The 14703-nt window shown below is 37.0% G+C and overlaps 2 protein-coding genes and 1 long non-coding RNA gene across 3 annotated transcripts; all 3 read right to left on the bottom strand.

The window, feature by feature from the left end:
- Positions 1–1235: 1235 nt before the first annotated feature.
- Positions 1236–2568, bottom strand: LOC134802918 (keratin-associated protein 5-2-like). The gene is made up of 2 exons (XM_063775636.1): positions 2512–2568; positions 1236–2152 (listed from the first exon to the last, which is right to left on the bottom strand). The coding sequence occupies exons 1-2, from the start codon at positions 2554–2556 to the stop codon at positions 1283–1285; spliced, it is 915 nt and encodes a 304-aa protein (XP_063631706.1). The 5' UTR covers positions 2557–2568; the 3' UTR covers positions 1236–1282.
- A 1335-nt stretch (positions 2569–3903) lies between these two features.
- On the bottom strand, positions 3904–8137 carry LOC134802682 (protein FAM136A). The gene is made up of 4 exons (XM_063775315.1): positions 7967–8137; positions 6820–6939; positions 5635–5733; positions 3904–5324 (listed from the first exon to the last, which is right to left on the bottom strand). Exons 1-4 carry the CDS (start codon positions 8051–8053, stop codon positions 5187–5189), a joined length of 444 nt encoding a protein of 147 aa, XP_063631385.1. The 5' UTR covers positions 8054–8137; the 3' UTR covers positions 3904–5186.
- A 2656-nt stretch (positions 8138–10793) lies between these two features.
- On the bottom strand, positions 10794–11932 carry LOC134802948 (uncharacterized). The gene is made up of 2 exons (XR_010145912.1): positions 11776–11932; positions 10794–11517 (listed from the first exon to the last, which is right to left on the bottom strand). It is a non-coding gene; the product is annotated as an uncharacterized LOC134802948 (long non-coding RNA).
- Between the last annotated feature and the right edge of the window lie 2771 nt (positions 11933–14703).

The following is a 14703-nucleotide window of genomic DNA, read 5'->3' as shown; positions in this document are numbered from 1 at the left end:
GATACCTGAAGCGATGTGCATTGACTCCTATGAGAGACAAAATAAACAGCATTATTAGTGTGTTTAAAACGGACAGCGCTATCCAAGGCGTCACAAATATCGCAAATAATATCTACGCTGCAACATGGGATGGACGTTTGTGGAACTGCTCGAAATCAGAATCTCCCAATTGCACGCCCATTCATTACGAATCCTTTCCTCATCATCACCTACATGAACACATACGGGGTATGAAAACATTCAATGGTTCTTTGTATGTGCATAAAACTCGTATGGACGGTATTTGCAAAGTGATGAATATTACATGTGTAAGCTTAGAGTATGAGTACCCAAAAGAATCGTTTAATATAGCGATGGCATACGGAACTTATCATATGCAAAGCAAATACAAGCACGAGCAAAATTTTAAGGATTCATGTCAAGTTACTCATTACAATGGACTGCAGAGAGCCGCTTTTGAAGTTCATGTGAATGATGGAAAGCTGTATAATGCAAACGATTCATTAGTGGATACGCGTGAAGCTGACCAAGGCCACGCGGGCCCGGCGGCCATCTTTGCCATGGGACCGGATGGTACAATACTACTGTCAAACCAGCATTCAAAATCAATAAGGACTTCAAGCTTCTTCGCCGCGGCGCGCCGGTAACCCTGTGTCAGGGGCAGGGGAGATGGTCGTCGAGAATGGGTTGATTAAGAAGATAATGGCCTGTTCTTACCACTACCTACCGGACTTGAAACTGAACGAGCAGGTGATTGGATCGTTGCGTGCACAGGGGTATACGGAGCCTATAGTCGGAGGAGTGTTGAGATGGTAAAGAACATTGCTTGTCCATCGTAAATATCCCGAATACACCTTAGTTATTTGTTTTGAATTGTTTTATATCCTAGGTACCTACTCAAATACTCAGCCCACACTGAGGACAACAAAGTGTAGGTACATAATGAACACCTTTGTAACAGGTAATGTTTAATGCAAATAAATGATCTTTATTTTTATTTCTTTAGTTGTAAATGCCGCGCCTACAATCTTATCTGCTTTGCCCTAAGGTTGACTGGTAGAGAATGCCTCATGGCATTAAGTTCGCCTTTAGCTTTTCTTTTCTCCAATAAAGTTTAAATAAATAAAACAAAATAAGTTCTTTATTAGCAATATTTTTTTTTCGAAGCTTGGCACAGACAAGCTTATCTCAGACGAATAAAATACTTGAAATTTTTAATCATATATTTTAATATTTAAAGCATATTTTAAGACAATAATTTATCACTTAAACTCTAACTTAACTACAAAAATGGAGGCTGCACGCACACCTGCCTTAAGTATCTGGAGCATCCGATAACTGGTGCGAAAGGAGGCACCACAGGGAGCCCACAAGTGGGAACCTCCAATGTGGAAGCACAAGCACAGGTGGGTTTGCCTTGAGCGCAGCCGTAGGGGGTTTCAATAGTTGGGGTTACGCAAGTACACGTAGTCTTCACTTTAGGCAAACCGCAAGGTACTTCTACGCAACCGCATGCGTTTACGGGAGCGCAACCGCAAGGGGAGATGCAACCGCATCCACCGCAACTGCACCCACCGCAACCGCATCCACCGCAACCGCATCCACCGCAACCGCATGGGCATGACGGAGCCGCGCAACCACAAACACCATAAGGAACATAAGGGGCCCCGCAACCGCACCCTGCGCACCCACAAGGCGGCAGAAAACTAGGCGCTACAACACCACCAAACTCAGTACAACCGCATGTAGGATACCCGATCGACGGCAGATTATAACTATACACAGGTTGGCATCGTGGACAACCATCGACAATCCTCACATTAGGGTCGCTGCATCCACAAGTGGTTGATATCCCAACTGTAGGTGTGTTACGTCCGCAAAAATTCCCAATAACAGGAGCGCCGCAAGTACACGCTCCAAAGGCATTAGAGCAGCCGCAAGTTTGGACTGGAATCACGGGGTTGGGTATACCGATTGCGGGGTTGAAGCACCCACAAGGGGGTACAGTAGGGGGGAGGAGGCCGTATAGTTCTGGACAGCCACACGACTTGAGGCAGCCGCATGGGATAGGAATCGAGGTGCCGCCGGATAATAGATTTTTTAAGGGCAATGGAAGGTTTGTGTGCAGTAAACCACAGTCTTGTGTGGTAACCTAAAAAAAAAAACATTTTTTTTTTATACTTAAACTAAGATTAGGTAATTAACTTAAATTAATTTCAGTGTGATAATGTACCAAAGAACTTTGTCAGTTGAAAAAGGCGCAAAATTGAAATTTTCTATGGGAGGGTAACCCTTTGCGCCTACATTTTTTTAAATTCGCCCCTTTTTCTACTGACGGAAATGGCCTGACGGACTATAATGAAAATATGAAACAGCTGAGAAGGTTTCTCCTCTTAGTAAAATTGTCTTCGAGCGTATTATTTTCTAATTTTGTCCTTTTACTATCAACAAAATTATATAGGCAGGTATATCTTTTTTTTAAACAAATTGTTTCTGCTTAGTTATACTTACATTATAAGCTAACAATAAACAAATAAATATGATAGACGAATGCATTGTTTTAAATGCTATATGTAACTGTATACTAAACACTGTAAAAAGTAACATTTATATACACAAACCCTAAATATATGATGAAAAGATAATGATAATTTGAAACCGAAAAATATTTATTATTTACATAATATCTAGATATTGCATATGTGTGTCTGCGATAAATACATAAATTGAAAATTAAAGATAATATATACTTAATCTAATTTTGATAATAGTTTTCATTATATTTGAAATAATACACTGACATAATTTTTTATCTTGATTACAACTTTGTAAATTTGATAGATAACATATTGTAACTTATTATTTCTTTAAATAATATTTGGTTGCAATATTATACTTCTTGTTCTGTTTTGTGATTCTGTCCACTGCCCAAAAATATTATATTAAATTAAAATAATATAGGTAGGTAAAGTTATACCAAGAAAAATCTGCACCGATTTTGATAGCCCACGCAGTGCAAGTGTTATTATACGTCATAATTTCATAGAATTTTGACGTTTAAAATAACACTGGCACTGCGAGGGCTGTCAAAATCGCTGCAGACTTTTCTTGGTCCAACTCTAGGTATTATAGGCATTGATCGACAGACGATTGTCATCTTGGATATGTCATAGGGGCACAGAATACTCACTCTCTAACAAAACGCGTCTGTTACGATCAGGACAGATATGGCCGCTAGGTGGCGACAGCGCCACGCGCGGCTTATGGCTAGCCACCAAAATTGATGTGGAACAGTACTTTTAGCTACCTGTAGCAAAGCGACGAAATCACGGAGTGAGCCACGCCTGACAGGGGGCAGGTATGTGTTGTTTTCGCGCACATTCCCTTCCGTACGGCTCACGATGTTGTCAAAAGTCTAGATTGTGCTAGGGCGCCATTCATTTATTACGTAAGACGATTTTTGCCAGTTTTTGACCCTCTCCTCCCTGTTTAATATTTATTACGTAAGAATCTACAGATTTTTTACATTTTTGTTGAAATCAATTTTGGTTTTATTTTAGTTTAAAGTTTTTCTTTATCGTTCATCTTTACATACGAATTTGATCTATTGGGAATGGGAATGGAACAATGGGTTTTAAAAGTATGATCTTTACTTCGCGCATTTTTGTGATCTTACGTAAGAACTATCAAAACTCCATCCCACCCCCTTGTAAGAAAAAATAAGAATGGTCGAACCCTCCTCCCCCACCCCCCTAAATCGTCTTACGTAATAAATGAATGGCACCTAAGGATTCTTCAGTCTCGAAAATGATGGTTTATAGAAAAAAAAACTTGCACATAATTTTAGTCTATTCTTTATTCTTTGAAACTACACATCTGTACAACAATTAATAACTATTTATAATCTAATTTATACAAAATGCATCAAAATCTGTTTCTTCTTCATAAATATACGAGTTTCAATATCAAATGTCTATAACATCTGTCATTGTAAGTACAGAGGTAATTGTTATGAATACTTATGAATCATCATTAATCAGTACCTGGGATGTTGAAACCAGCGGATCTATCTTCGGACCAGTGTACGGATACTGTGAGTGTTGCGTGTCGTGCCGTGGACAATAAACATTAAACTTTAACGGGTAGCTGCAAAATCTTTGTCTACCCCGAACATTTTGATAAACTAATTTCGGGTAGTTTAATGGTGTTTTATTTATATCTCCGTTGACATTTGTTGGGACGTCAGTCTTTCCGTGACCACAGCTGGTGCAACTCAGCTGAAACGTCGGAATTTAAGGTAAAAACAATGAAATTATATCGCGGTAGACCCGTTTGTGTAATTAAATATCGGTACCTGGGAGAACGAGCATTGCTCGTAAAATAAATAAAAACTCAAAAATACGCGTTTTCCCAGAGATAAGACCTAGCTAGATCGATTTTTCGCCACTGAAAACTCCCATATAGCAAATTTTATCGAAATCGTTAGAGCCGTTTCCGAGATCACCGAAAAATATATGCTTATAAATAAACAAGAATTGCTCATTTAAAGCTATCAGATAAATAACTCGGAAAAGAACTGATATTTAGAAGAAGATTAATCTGATAGCAGCTTAAAATATTTTACAGTGCATATTGGTCCTATTTCTGAGTAAAATAGCACTTTTCGAGCATATCTCAAAAGTTTAAAGGGCCATATGTACTGTAAAACGTTGTACGATACACGTGCGAATAGGTAATTCGCAACTCGTGTCGATTTAAAACACTCCCTTCGGTCGTGTTTTAATTTACCGCCACTCGGTTCAAATTTCCTCTTTTCCGCACTTGTATCGTAAATAACTATTACAGTACATATGGTGCTACTTTACCGCCCTAGGGCGGGATTAAGGACAATATGTGCCTATGTCGAAAATTTATAGGGCCATATGTACAGTCAACAACAGAGCTATGAATACAGGCAAAGTGCCAAAAATATGTATACACGACCTTAATGTACAGGCAATAAAGTACTGTATACATATTTTTGACACTTTGCCTGTATTCATAGCTCTGTTGTTGGCTGTACTGTAAAACGTTGTACAACTTGTACATTACACGTGCGAAAAGGTAATTCGCAACTCGTATCGATTTAAAACACTCCTTCCCTTTATCTAAACTGCCTGGAATCATATACCCGGTAAAGGCATTTCTCATTCGCTCCGCATTGGAGGAGGCTTCCCGCTGGCCAGCACGGATTTCATCGTCTTTAACATGCTGGGAATAAGGCCCATGTGTTTATCAACGCATTTAACGGCGCACTTCTCGAAGCCTATCGTGCATTTGTCGATCTGAAAAAAAAAAACATATTATGAACACTTTCACCGCCAACACAGAATAAATAGTACTAATACAGAAGGTTCACTCTGTAACAAAACGCGTCTAATACTGCTAGTTCGGATTACAGCAACATTCGGATTAGGCTGTGTACGGATTATCGAGGTCCTATGGTATAGTATGGTATGGTATGGTATTAGTGCCTCATTTGTATTATCCTTTTGTCTGTGTATGTTAAGGATCCTGACTGAATTTTTAGTCATGTAGTATAATTTTTTTGTGTTCTGATATATGAAAATCCTCTGTTTAGTAATGTAAACTTACAGTTTCCTGACTAGGATCTGGGCCAAGCCTGTCTCGTGCTGAATCATTGCAATCCATCACACAGCGCTGTAGCCTATTTTGGAAGTGGTTGATCTCATTCTGTAAAAATAAGTATGGTTAAATATTACCTCAGGATTTAAATAAATAAAATTAAAATTTCTCAGCGCCTGGCGCAAAAGCACAAGAAGTGTGTTAATGTGTTGACATGTACAATACTCCTATTTTATCAATAAAAGTTTGATTGATTGATTTATTGAAGGCCCGACCCCAAATGAAGTTGGGATTAAGGGCAGAAAGAAGAAGATTAAAATTTCTCAGTGTTTTTCAAGCATTACTATTTGGTTAATTATAATGGCAAATATTAGTTCATACATAATGTGTGCGTCTTGCGTTTGAATCTAAGTCAATGTAATGATGAATTTTACTTTAATAAAAAACACATTGCTTAAGTCTGTCTAAGCTCCCTGAACCGACTGTGCAGCAAAAAAGTCATATTTTAATAGGAATTTCATGTTTATATTAGGACTATGACTTCAGGTTCTTTACTGTAGGCCTAGCACAAGATTGGCGCGACAGTATCTCGCGGCGAGATAGACTAACCGTCTTTTACTATGATAATTAAAGAGGGACGGGTAGTCTATCTCACCGCGAGATACTGTCGCGCCAATCATGTGCTAGCCCGGCTATTGCCTAGCCTGCCTTTCCATTTTTCAAATAAGCTACACAATTGGCTGTTTCTCTCCCAAATGGGTCCGCAATTTTTGTGATGTCATTATTCCATGTTGAGATCTGTGATCCGGTCTTTTAGACCAAGGCCTCTACACTAGTACACGCTTTCACCACCTATTATTGGCCCGGGCTGTAACAATCTATCAACCAATGTCTACTAAATACATAGTGTAAGCTTGCCAAGTTGGTGTAGAGAGAGAGTTGACTCTAGCAAAAATCATGCTTATTGCCATAATATCCTCTTAAGGCCCAGCCATACAAATGAAATATCTAATATTTGCCATTGAAATTTGAACCTATAGTGTAGGAAATAGAATTGATTTTGCGTTGTTGGAAAATTGATAGAAACAAAGGAAGAGCGACTGTTCCGATTGAATAGAATTTAAATTTCATAGAACTGAAGAGGTACAATAGGTAGGACCTTGGGCCTTAAGAGGATATAATATGTCACCATACCTGTACATAGCTGTTAGCTTGATTGAGAGAGGTAGTACAGTTGTCTATGCATCCATGCACTCTCTCTAAAGTATTCTGCTGGTTGTCACAACACTGCGCTGCGCATCTGTGCATGTCACCCTGAAAATTATACAAGAAATGCGCATGGGTCACAAACTTTAGTATGAGTTGAGGGTATAGATAGGTTATAGGTTCTCGTGGGCTTGGTTTCTGCAACTCGACGTCATATTATTGCGCCTATTTTGCGTGATGGGTTGGCAGCACTATTCTTGCCAACCCGACTCTACCAGGAAGCCTAGCGTAGCTTGACGTTGCCAACTACTTCTGGGAGAGACCCCGGTGAGCCGAGGTGTTGTGCCCGGTATGAGTTGAGGGTATGTGTCTTTCCTGTTGAAATCATGATAAATAAACTTTAACCAGGGGTAGGAAACTAGAGTGATCAGGCGCTCTTGGCTCAGCATTGCTAGAACAAGTATTAGGGTTGGCACAACTTGACATCACTTTATGTGCACGACCACAGATAAGATAATGGCTTGAATTTTGACAATCCTAAATAGGCGAAAGGGATAGTACCATACATGAGAAAGAAACAGCATGATTCGTCCCTAAATCTCTGTCAAACTTCGGTTTTGTAGGAAATTTTTTTTCTGTGCGGTAGTACTATTACTTTTTCTGTGCTTTAACCAGAGCCTTACATTATTTAATAAAGACTTGCTATTTCTTAATGTTTGTCTTTTTATTTCAATTATTCTATGTGTAATAACATTATTTTACAAAAGTAACATCGGCAACAATGTAGTATTTCCGTATATTCTAATTCTATTGTCACCTATACCCATAGGTTGTCTGGAAGAGATCGCTCTTTAGCGATAAGTCCGCCTGTTGTTACCTCTATTGTCTTTGTTTATGTTACTGTACATTTATTGTAAACTACGAGTATGTGAGGTGTGCAATAAAGAGATTTTACATTTCAGAGGTTATGCACAAATCATGTCATGTTTCCGAGGATTCTTTAGGTATATAAGTAGGTACAGCAAGATATAAAAGCTCTCTTATTAGCAGATGATGCAACATCAAAATCAATTCTAATTTATTCAGAGCCTAATTGCATAATATTACGAAGATAAGGACATAACCTAAAACTAACCTGCATTTTTCGTAAATAGCTCCTGTCCAATTCATTTACGAGATTTGTCATCTCTTGTTCTATTCTAAACTTCTGTGCTTCTACCATTTTGATTGTTTTAAATTTTAATTTTCAATAATTCAACTGATACTTTAATGTTCAATGAAATCGGGGGGCCGGAGGAATCTCAATCTCAAGGCATTGGCCATTGACATTGTGACATTTGACTTGACAGATTATGGAAGTATTTTTCTTTCAGCTTAATCTCGACATAACGTAAGCGTATTTTCCTGTTGAAGCAGAGTTATTTTCTTTGTTTTCTTTGCTAGGTCCAAGGTTAAACCTATTTAGATTATAAATTATCGTTTTTTTGACTGTCATTTGTCCATTAGATGGATAAACAAGAATAATCATAATAAATATAATACTTAATACAATATTAAAACTAAAGTAAAGTTAAAATTATAAATAAAGTACAAATACAAACTATAAAAATATACTTACCTACAAAAAACCAAACCAACTACAAAAAGAACACCCCGTCCAACAGGTCGGACTGCGGCATGGACCCCAGGACTTGGACTAGCGGCGTTACCTCCCTGTATCTCAAGGGAAATACGCTGAGAGAGGTACGCGCCAGCCCTAGGGTTCCCTGTGGTGTCAACCAGCCGCGCCGACAGTGCCCCCATGCATTATCGATTGAAATTTAAGTTGCACAAAATAATTTATTATTCCCTATTTAGGTTAGGTCAGACGTGGCTCACTCCGTGATTTCGTCGCTTTGCTACAGGTAGCTAAAAGTACATCCGTTCCACACCAATTTTGGTGGCTAGCCATAAGCCGCGCGTGGCGCTGTCGCCACCTAGCGGCCATATCTGTCCTGATCGTAACAGACGCGTTTTGTTAGAGAGTGAGTCTTCTGTACCTAGTACTATTATTTATTCTGTGGTTAGGTTAGGAGGCACAGTAACAGTAAAGACTGGCTAACTTGGTTTCTTGGTTTCTTAGACGTAGACGTAACTAGTCGGCCTTTAAAGGAATATTTTTTTTTTAAAGTTTCATGCTCCTTTTTGTTCTTAAAAAAACTAATCGATAAAATTAAATGTTTTTTAACAAGGTTACTTTGGTCACCTTTGGTCGATTCCATCAACTTCCATTCCGACTAACGTGACCTTGTTAGTTTCGTCAGTTTTCCAACCAAATTGTATTGCGCCCCGTCCGAGGTTGGGGTGGCATTGGACCGTTCGAAGCCTTGTTTGCATCACGGGCTATCTATGCGTGTGAGTAGCAATCCAAATAACGAAGCGAAATTAGCGAAACTATTCAGAAAGTTAGTGACTGGCTATTAAACTGTAAGATTTTAATATCACAAAATATGTATAGGTAAGAAAGTTAGGTCAACGCCTCCGAGAAAAAAGCGGCGACTCCAGGTCCGGCTCATATTTCGCTGGCTGTTCAAAGAGGCAACGCCAGCAGCGTGCTATTAGGCACATTTACCCGGGTACCTACCGACCCTAGTCTGTAAATTTGTAAATTTCTATAATATTACTTTTTATATATACTTGGTCAAGCAGATCTTGTCAGTAGAAAAAGGCGGCAAATTTGAAAAATGTAGGCGTGAAGGGATATCGTCCCATAGAAAATTTGAATTTCGCGCCTTTTTTACTGACAAGATCTGCTTGACCAGCTATATATTTAGTTACATAAATAAAAGGTATTTCAAACAAAAAAAAAACAATTGGATTTGGATTATTTTGAAAGACTTATCCAAGGAGTAAAACAACTATTATCAGTGTTCTTTTATTAGTCTTGATTTTGTTTAATTTACTTACATTCAAATTAAAACCACTGAAATCAATAGCCAATAACTATATCATCATTATCATTAGCCATCATAATCACTGCTGTAACCTTTCTCTCTCTCATTTAATCTTTTTTTTAAGTATAATTATTTTATTTGGGCACGTATTTAACCGGTCAACTAATTAATCGAATTTGGGTAGTTTAAAATAATAGAAATGGGTACTAAAATTAATAGTTTGGCAACAAAAACGGAGCCTTAAAATATATCAATATGAGTTGTATTTTAATGCCGTTACAGCTTTTGTTTATTTTTAGGCAGGTACCAAATATTTATTTGACAACTGAATTATTATATTGGCGACTATTTATGAAGCACATTTTAAAAAGAAAACGGCTATCTATTAATTTAAAGATGAAGTTCTTTTAAAATATTTTGTTTGGTCGCTATACGGTCAACCTAACACGCTCCTCCTCGCTTCGCTCGTCGTCGCACCTATCTTTTGACTCTGGCAGAACACAGTGGTAACTATTAAAATTAGTAATTAAAAATTTAGAGAACTAATGGTATAATGGCCATTAGGTGTTTCATGATTAGGAATTTCGACTATAAGTATAGCAAGTAGGTATAGTAGGGTATTATTGGTAAATAAATTTGTGGTGTTTTGTGGATTAGGAAATTTATCAATTGAAAGTATTAGGTATGCATATGTTTAAATTTAAATTATTTAAAAATGGAGTATTTAAAGCTTATGTATATTAGGTATCTTAGGTATTCTGTATATGTACAAAATACCAAATTTTTATGATCGCTTTACAATATTAGTTGCCAACTTATTATTTTAGACGCCAACCTATCAATTCAAGTTCCCTATAATTTTTTTGGGTGGCTTGATTTTGCTGCCAGTTTTTTAATAATATGATGCTTAAATTTGAGGCTAATATAAATTTATTCGTGCTAAAATATTAATGCACAGCCAAATGATATTATTATATGCCCAGTGAAAGTTCCTGTTTAATATTTTAGTTGCCCGGTTAATAATAAGCCTTTTATTTCTAGTTAGAATTATCACGTTATGGCGATCTCGTCTCTTCTAATTGTGTCTCATTATGTTAATCCGATCTTATCATCTCTACAGACAACTCATAAAACCATCCATCAAGCCTTCAAAATCAATCGGGTTATTCAAATTCCCCTTACCCTTCTTCGTAACGGGAGTTGGTGGCTTGGAATATTTCTTCGGAATACCAGGGCACACAGGATCTTCATCTGGAAAGATGAAATCGTCTGTACACGCCATTGTGATCCTTTTTACCGGTGACGCATTGCCGTTGTCTTTAATATTTACCAGATAAGGATCATTCAGACAAGACAGGTCTACTGCTGCAGGCGTATCGTAAGGTAGGATTGTTACTTTTGGATCAGGGATAGATGCTGGTAAGAAATGGGCTTTGGGTTCTGTCAATTTTGATGCAGGACTTATAGACGGTGAAGATACAGGTGACATAGATGTTAATGACACTGTCGGTGATGAACTTGAAGCTGGCATTGTAGTAACTTTCACACCTGGTGAAGATGAGACAGGAGATATTGATGGGCCTGTTACTGGTATTGCTGTCACTGTTGCTGGCTGTGTTGACATGGGTAAAGTTCTCACTGTAGCTGGTGTAGGGCTGATTGTTGGTGACACTGGTAATGTTTGTATTGTAGGCACAGCACTTGTTGAATATGATACCGCTGTGGTGGGGTACATTGACTGGGATACAGCCATCTGAAAAAATGCAGATTGAATTGAAATTATTATCAGTTGAATAGTCGTTACTAAGTAATTTAAAAAGAATGTAATAAAGATAGATAATAATTAATAATATGCTAACTTTAAAACATTTGAAATAAAATTTGTTATCTAATGAAATCTAATCTGACGAAAACGAAAATCGATATTTCCAAACGGTAAAGAATTATAATTTTCTAGCAAAATGTTTTTTTTTTTTTCATAATACACCATAAAAATTTAGCTTTTTTTTACCTTAGAAATAAATAATAAAGCTAGAACTTTTCTCAGCAGCATTATGTTAACGATATGTTTCACTGAACTGGACCGAACTGAATCTGTATTAATTTTCGTCATTTTATATACTTAGGTACATTATCAATTACCAAATTTACCAAAGAATGCATGAAATTATAACACAGTTATTTAATCTTAAGGTTTTATGTAATAGTCACATATTTAGTAAGTTCACTGGGTTATTAGGAATTAGTTTAACTGATAACTGTTATAAAAAGTAATATATAACTGGGTCAAGCAGATCTTGTCAGTAGAAAAAGGCGGCAAATTTTAAAAATGTAGGCGCGAAAGGATTTCGTCCCATAGAAAATTTGAATTTCGCGCCTTTTTCTACTGACAAGATTTGCTTGACCATCTCTATACCTAACCTGTTTTTATCGTACTTTGATATATAGGTATTAAGTAGTTATTTAAAAAACAGGATTTGGGCAAAGGTGATACGCAAAATAGTTAGTAAACAATTATACATTTTTGGGAAAAATATTAGTAGGTATTATATAGAAATAGAAATAGATAAAAAGTTCTATATTGCACATGAAGCATAATAAGGACCGTTCTGTGATGGGAAGCCACATTTCATAATGTGTTTCAGGTCAATAAAATGAGGAATAGGGTATTTAACTTCTAGTCAAATCAGTTAAATTCCTTAATTTTTGCGAACTGTCAAAACAATTTTGCTACTATGGAATTTATGAAACACTTGCATGTGACGTCACAATCAAATTACCTACTCTTTATATTTTTATACGGGGTTTAAAATAGAAATTGTGTCTATTAGTGTGGGTTTACTAATATGTGGCCGAAAATTGTATGGCAAATTATCACTTCCCATAGTATCATTTGGCAAAACTATCACATGGCAAACCAATGTTTCGCATATATAACATGTCGCAAATGATTATTTACAATATTATTGTATGGCATAATATTTAGTTGGTCATGTTTCAAAATGTCTTTTATTGTTATGTCGAATGTATTGATAGGCATAAATTATTTTTCGCCTAATATTGTGAATAACCTACCTATCTCTGGGAGCAGTTTCATTTTACGGGTCATAAATAAAATAACCATAACCTACCTATCTCTGGGAGCAGTTTCGTTTTTAGGGTCATAAAAAAAAATAACCCTAACCTACCTATCTCTGGGAGCAGTTTTGTTTTTACGGTTATAAAAAAAATTACCCTAACCTACCTATCTCTGGGAGCAGTTTCGTTTTTAGGGTCATAAAAAAATAACCATAACCTACCTATCTCTGGGAACAGTTTCGTTATACGGGTCTTAAAAAAATCTATACATATAATAAAGCTGAAGAGGGTCGAAAGTCTGTACATGGAAGATATTTGAAAAAAAGTTGGCTGGGGATACTTAGAATTGATAACAGAACACGTTCCAACAGTTTTTAGAATTTTTGTCTGTATGTCTGTTTATCTGTTTATCTGTTTGTCTGTTTATTTGAACGCGCATCACGTGAAAACGGCTGAACGGATTTTGATGAAAACTTTACTAATCTGTCGAGAAAATCCCCGGCCGGGTTATAGGCTATAAAAATTCAACCCATAAAAGGGGGGGTAGCCACAACGCTCGATTGACTTAAGTTTGCCCCTGAATCGTATGGCGCTACTTAGGAAGGAGGGGCAAACTTTTTTCAAATATGTGCTAACACTATAGAGTACCCTGGTAAACTAACAGATGGCGCTGAATTTAATACGATGGGACATAAATAAGCCACTGAGGAAGGATTTTCCCAAATTAACTCTAAGTTTAGAAGACCCCTCTTCTAAAATTTCAATCAATCGTACGGACAATTAAATTTGTTGATATCCATCAACAAATTTAATTGAATAATTGTGTTGATTTAATAATACAATAAAATTAAACGACAATAAATTAATTGCCCCTCATTGCACAGTGCCATCTTTTGGGGATCTAAGTAAACATTAAGTAACCAAGAAAACTAAAAATGGGTTTACATAGTTACGTAGTGGTAAAATAAACACACATATCAACACGCGTATAATTGCATAAAATTATTTATTTTTCCGTCATGAATTATACCTAATCGTTATTATATCGCATCCATATCAAATCCATATTCATACGTATCGCCTCCTTAAGCACTTAATAATGGCCACGAAGGTGGGTACTTTGAAAAAAAAACATTGACCTCTGTCATTTGCAGTGCCGGATTAAACCCTTTTAAGCAAATTAAGCACTTGCTTAGGGCACCATGTCTAGGGGGCACCAAAAATTATCGAAAAATTTTCGCGCTCGCTTCGCTCGCGTTTTCAATAACTTTCTAAGATATGATAAAGGTGACATTCGGGTGGCGCCTGCAGCAGCATTACTCTGTTGCAACGTTACTACTGCAGCACTTCCGTGCAGCATTTTCGTGATAAAATGATGTGACTGATTTCCATACTAAAAGTAAAAATGTACAACTGTCTATCAAATTACGTTTTTATATCGAAAAATTTTCGCGCTCGCTACGCTCGCGTTTTCAATAACATTCTAACATGTTTATGATAAAGTTGACATTTGGGTGGCGACTGCAGCAGCTTTAGGTACTCTGTTGCAACGTTACTGCTGCGGCACTGTCAATTTTCGTGATAAAATGATGTGACTGATTTCCGTACTAAAAGTAAAAATGTACAACTGTCTATCACAATGCGTTTAATTATATCGAAAAATTTTCGCGCTCGCTGCGCTCGCGTTTTCAATAACTTCCTAAGGTATGACAAAGGTGACATTCGGGTGGGACTGCAGCAGCATTACTCTCTTGCAACGTTACTGCTGCAGCACTATCAATTTTCGTGATAAAATGATGTGACTGATTTCCAAACTAAAAGTAAAAATGTACAACTGTCTATCAAATTGCGTTTTTTATAT

The sequence above is a fragment of the Cydia splendana genome, chromosome 25, assembly GCF_910591565.1.
Source record: "Cydia splendana chromosome 25, ilCydSple1.2, whole genome shotgun sequence".
Lineage (NCBI taxonomy): Eukaryota > Metazoa > Arthropoda > Insecta > Lepidoptera > Tortricidae > Cydia > Cydia splendana.
Note: the sequence above shows the minus strand (reverse complement) of the source record. Positions and strands in the feature narration are given on the sequence as shown.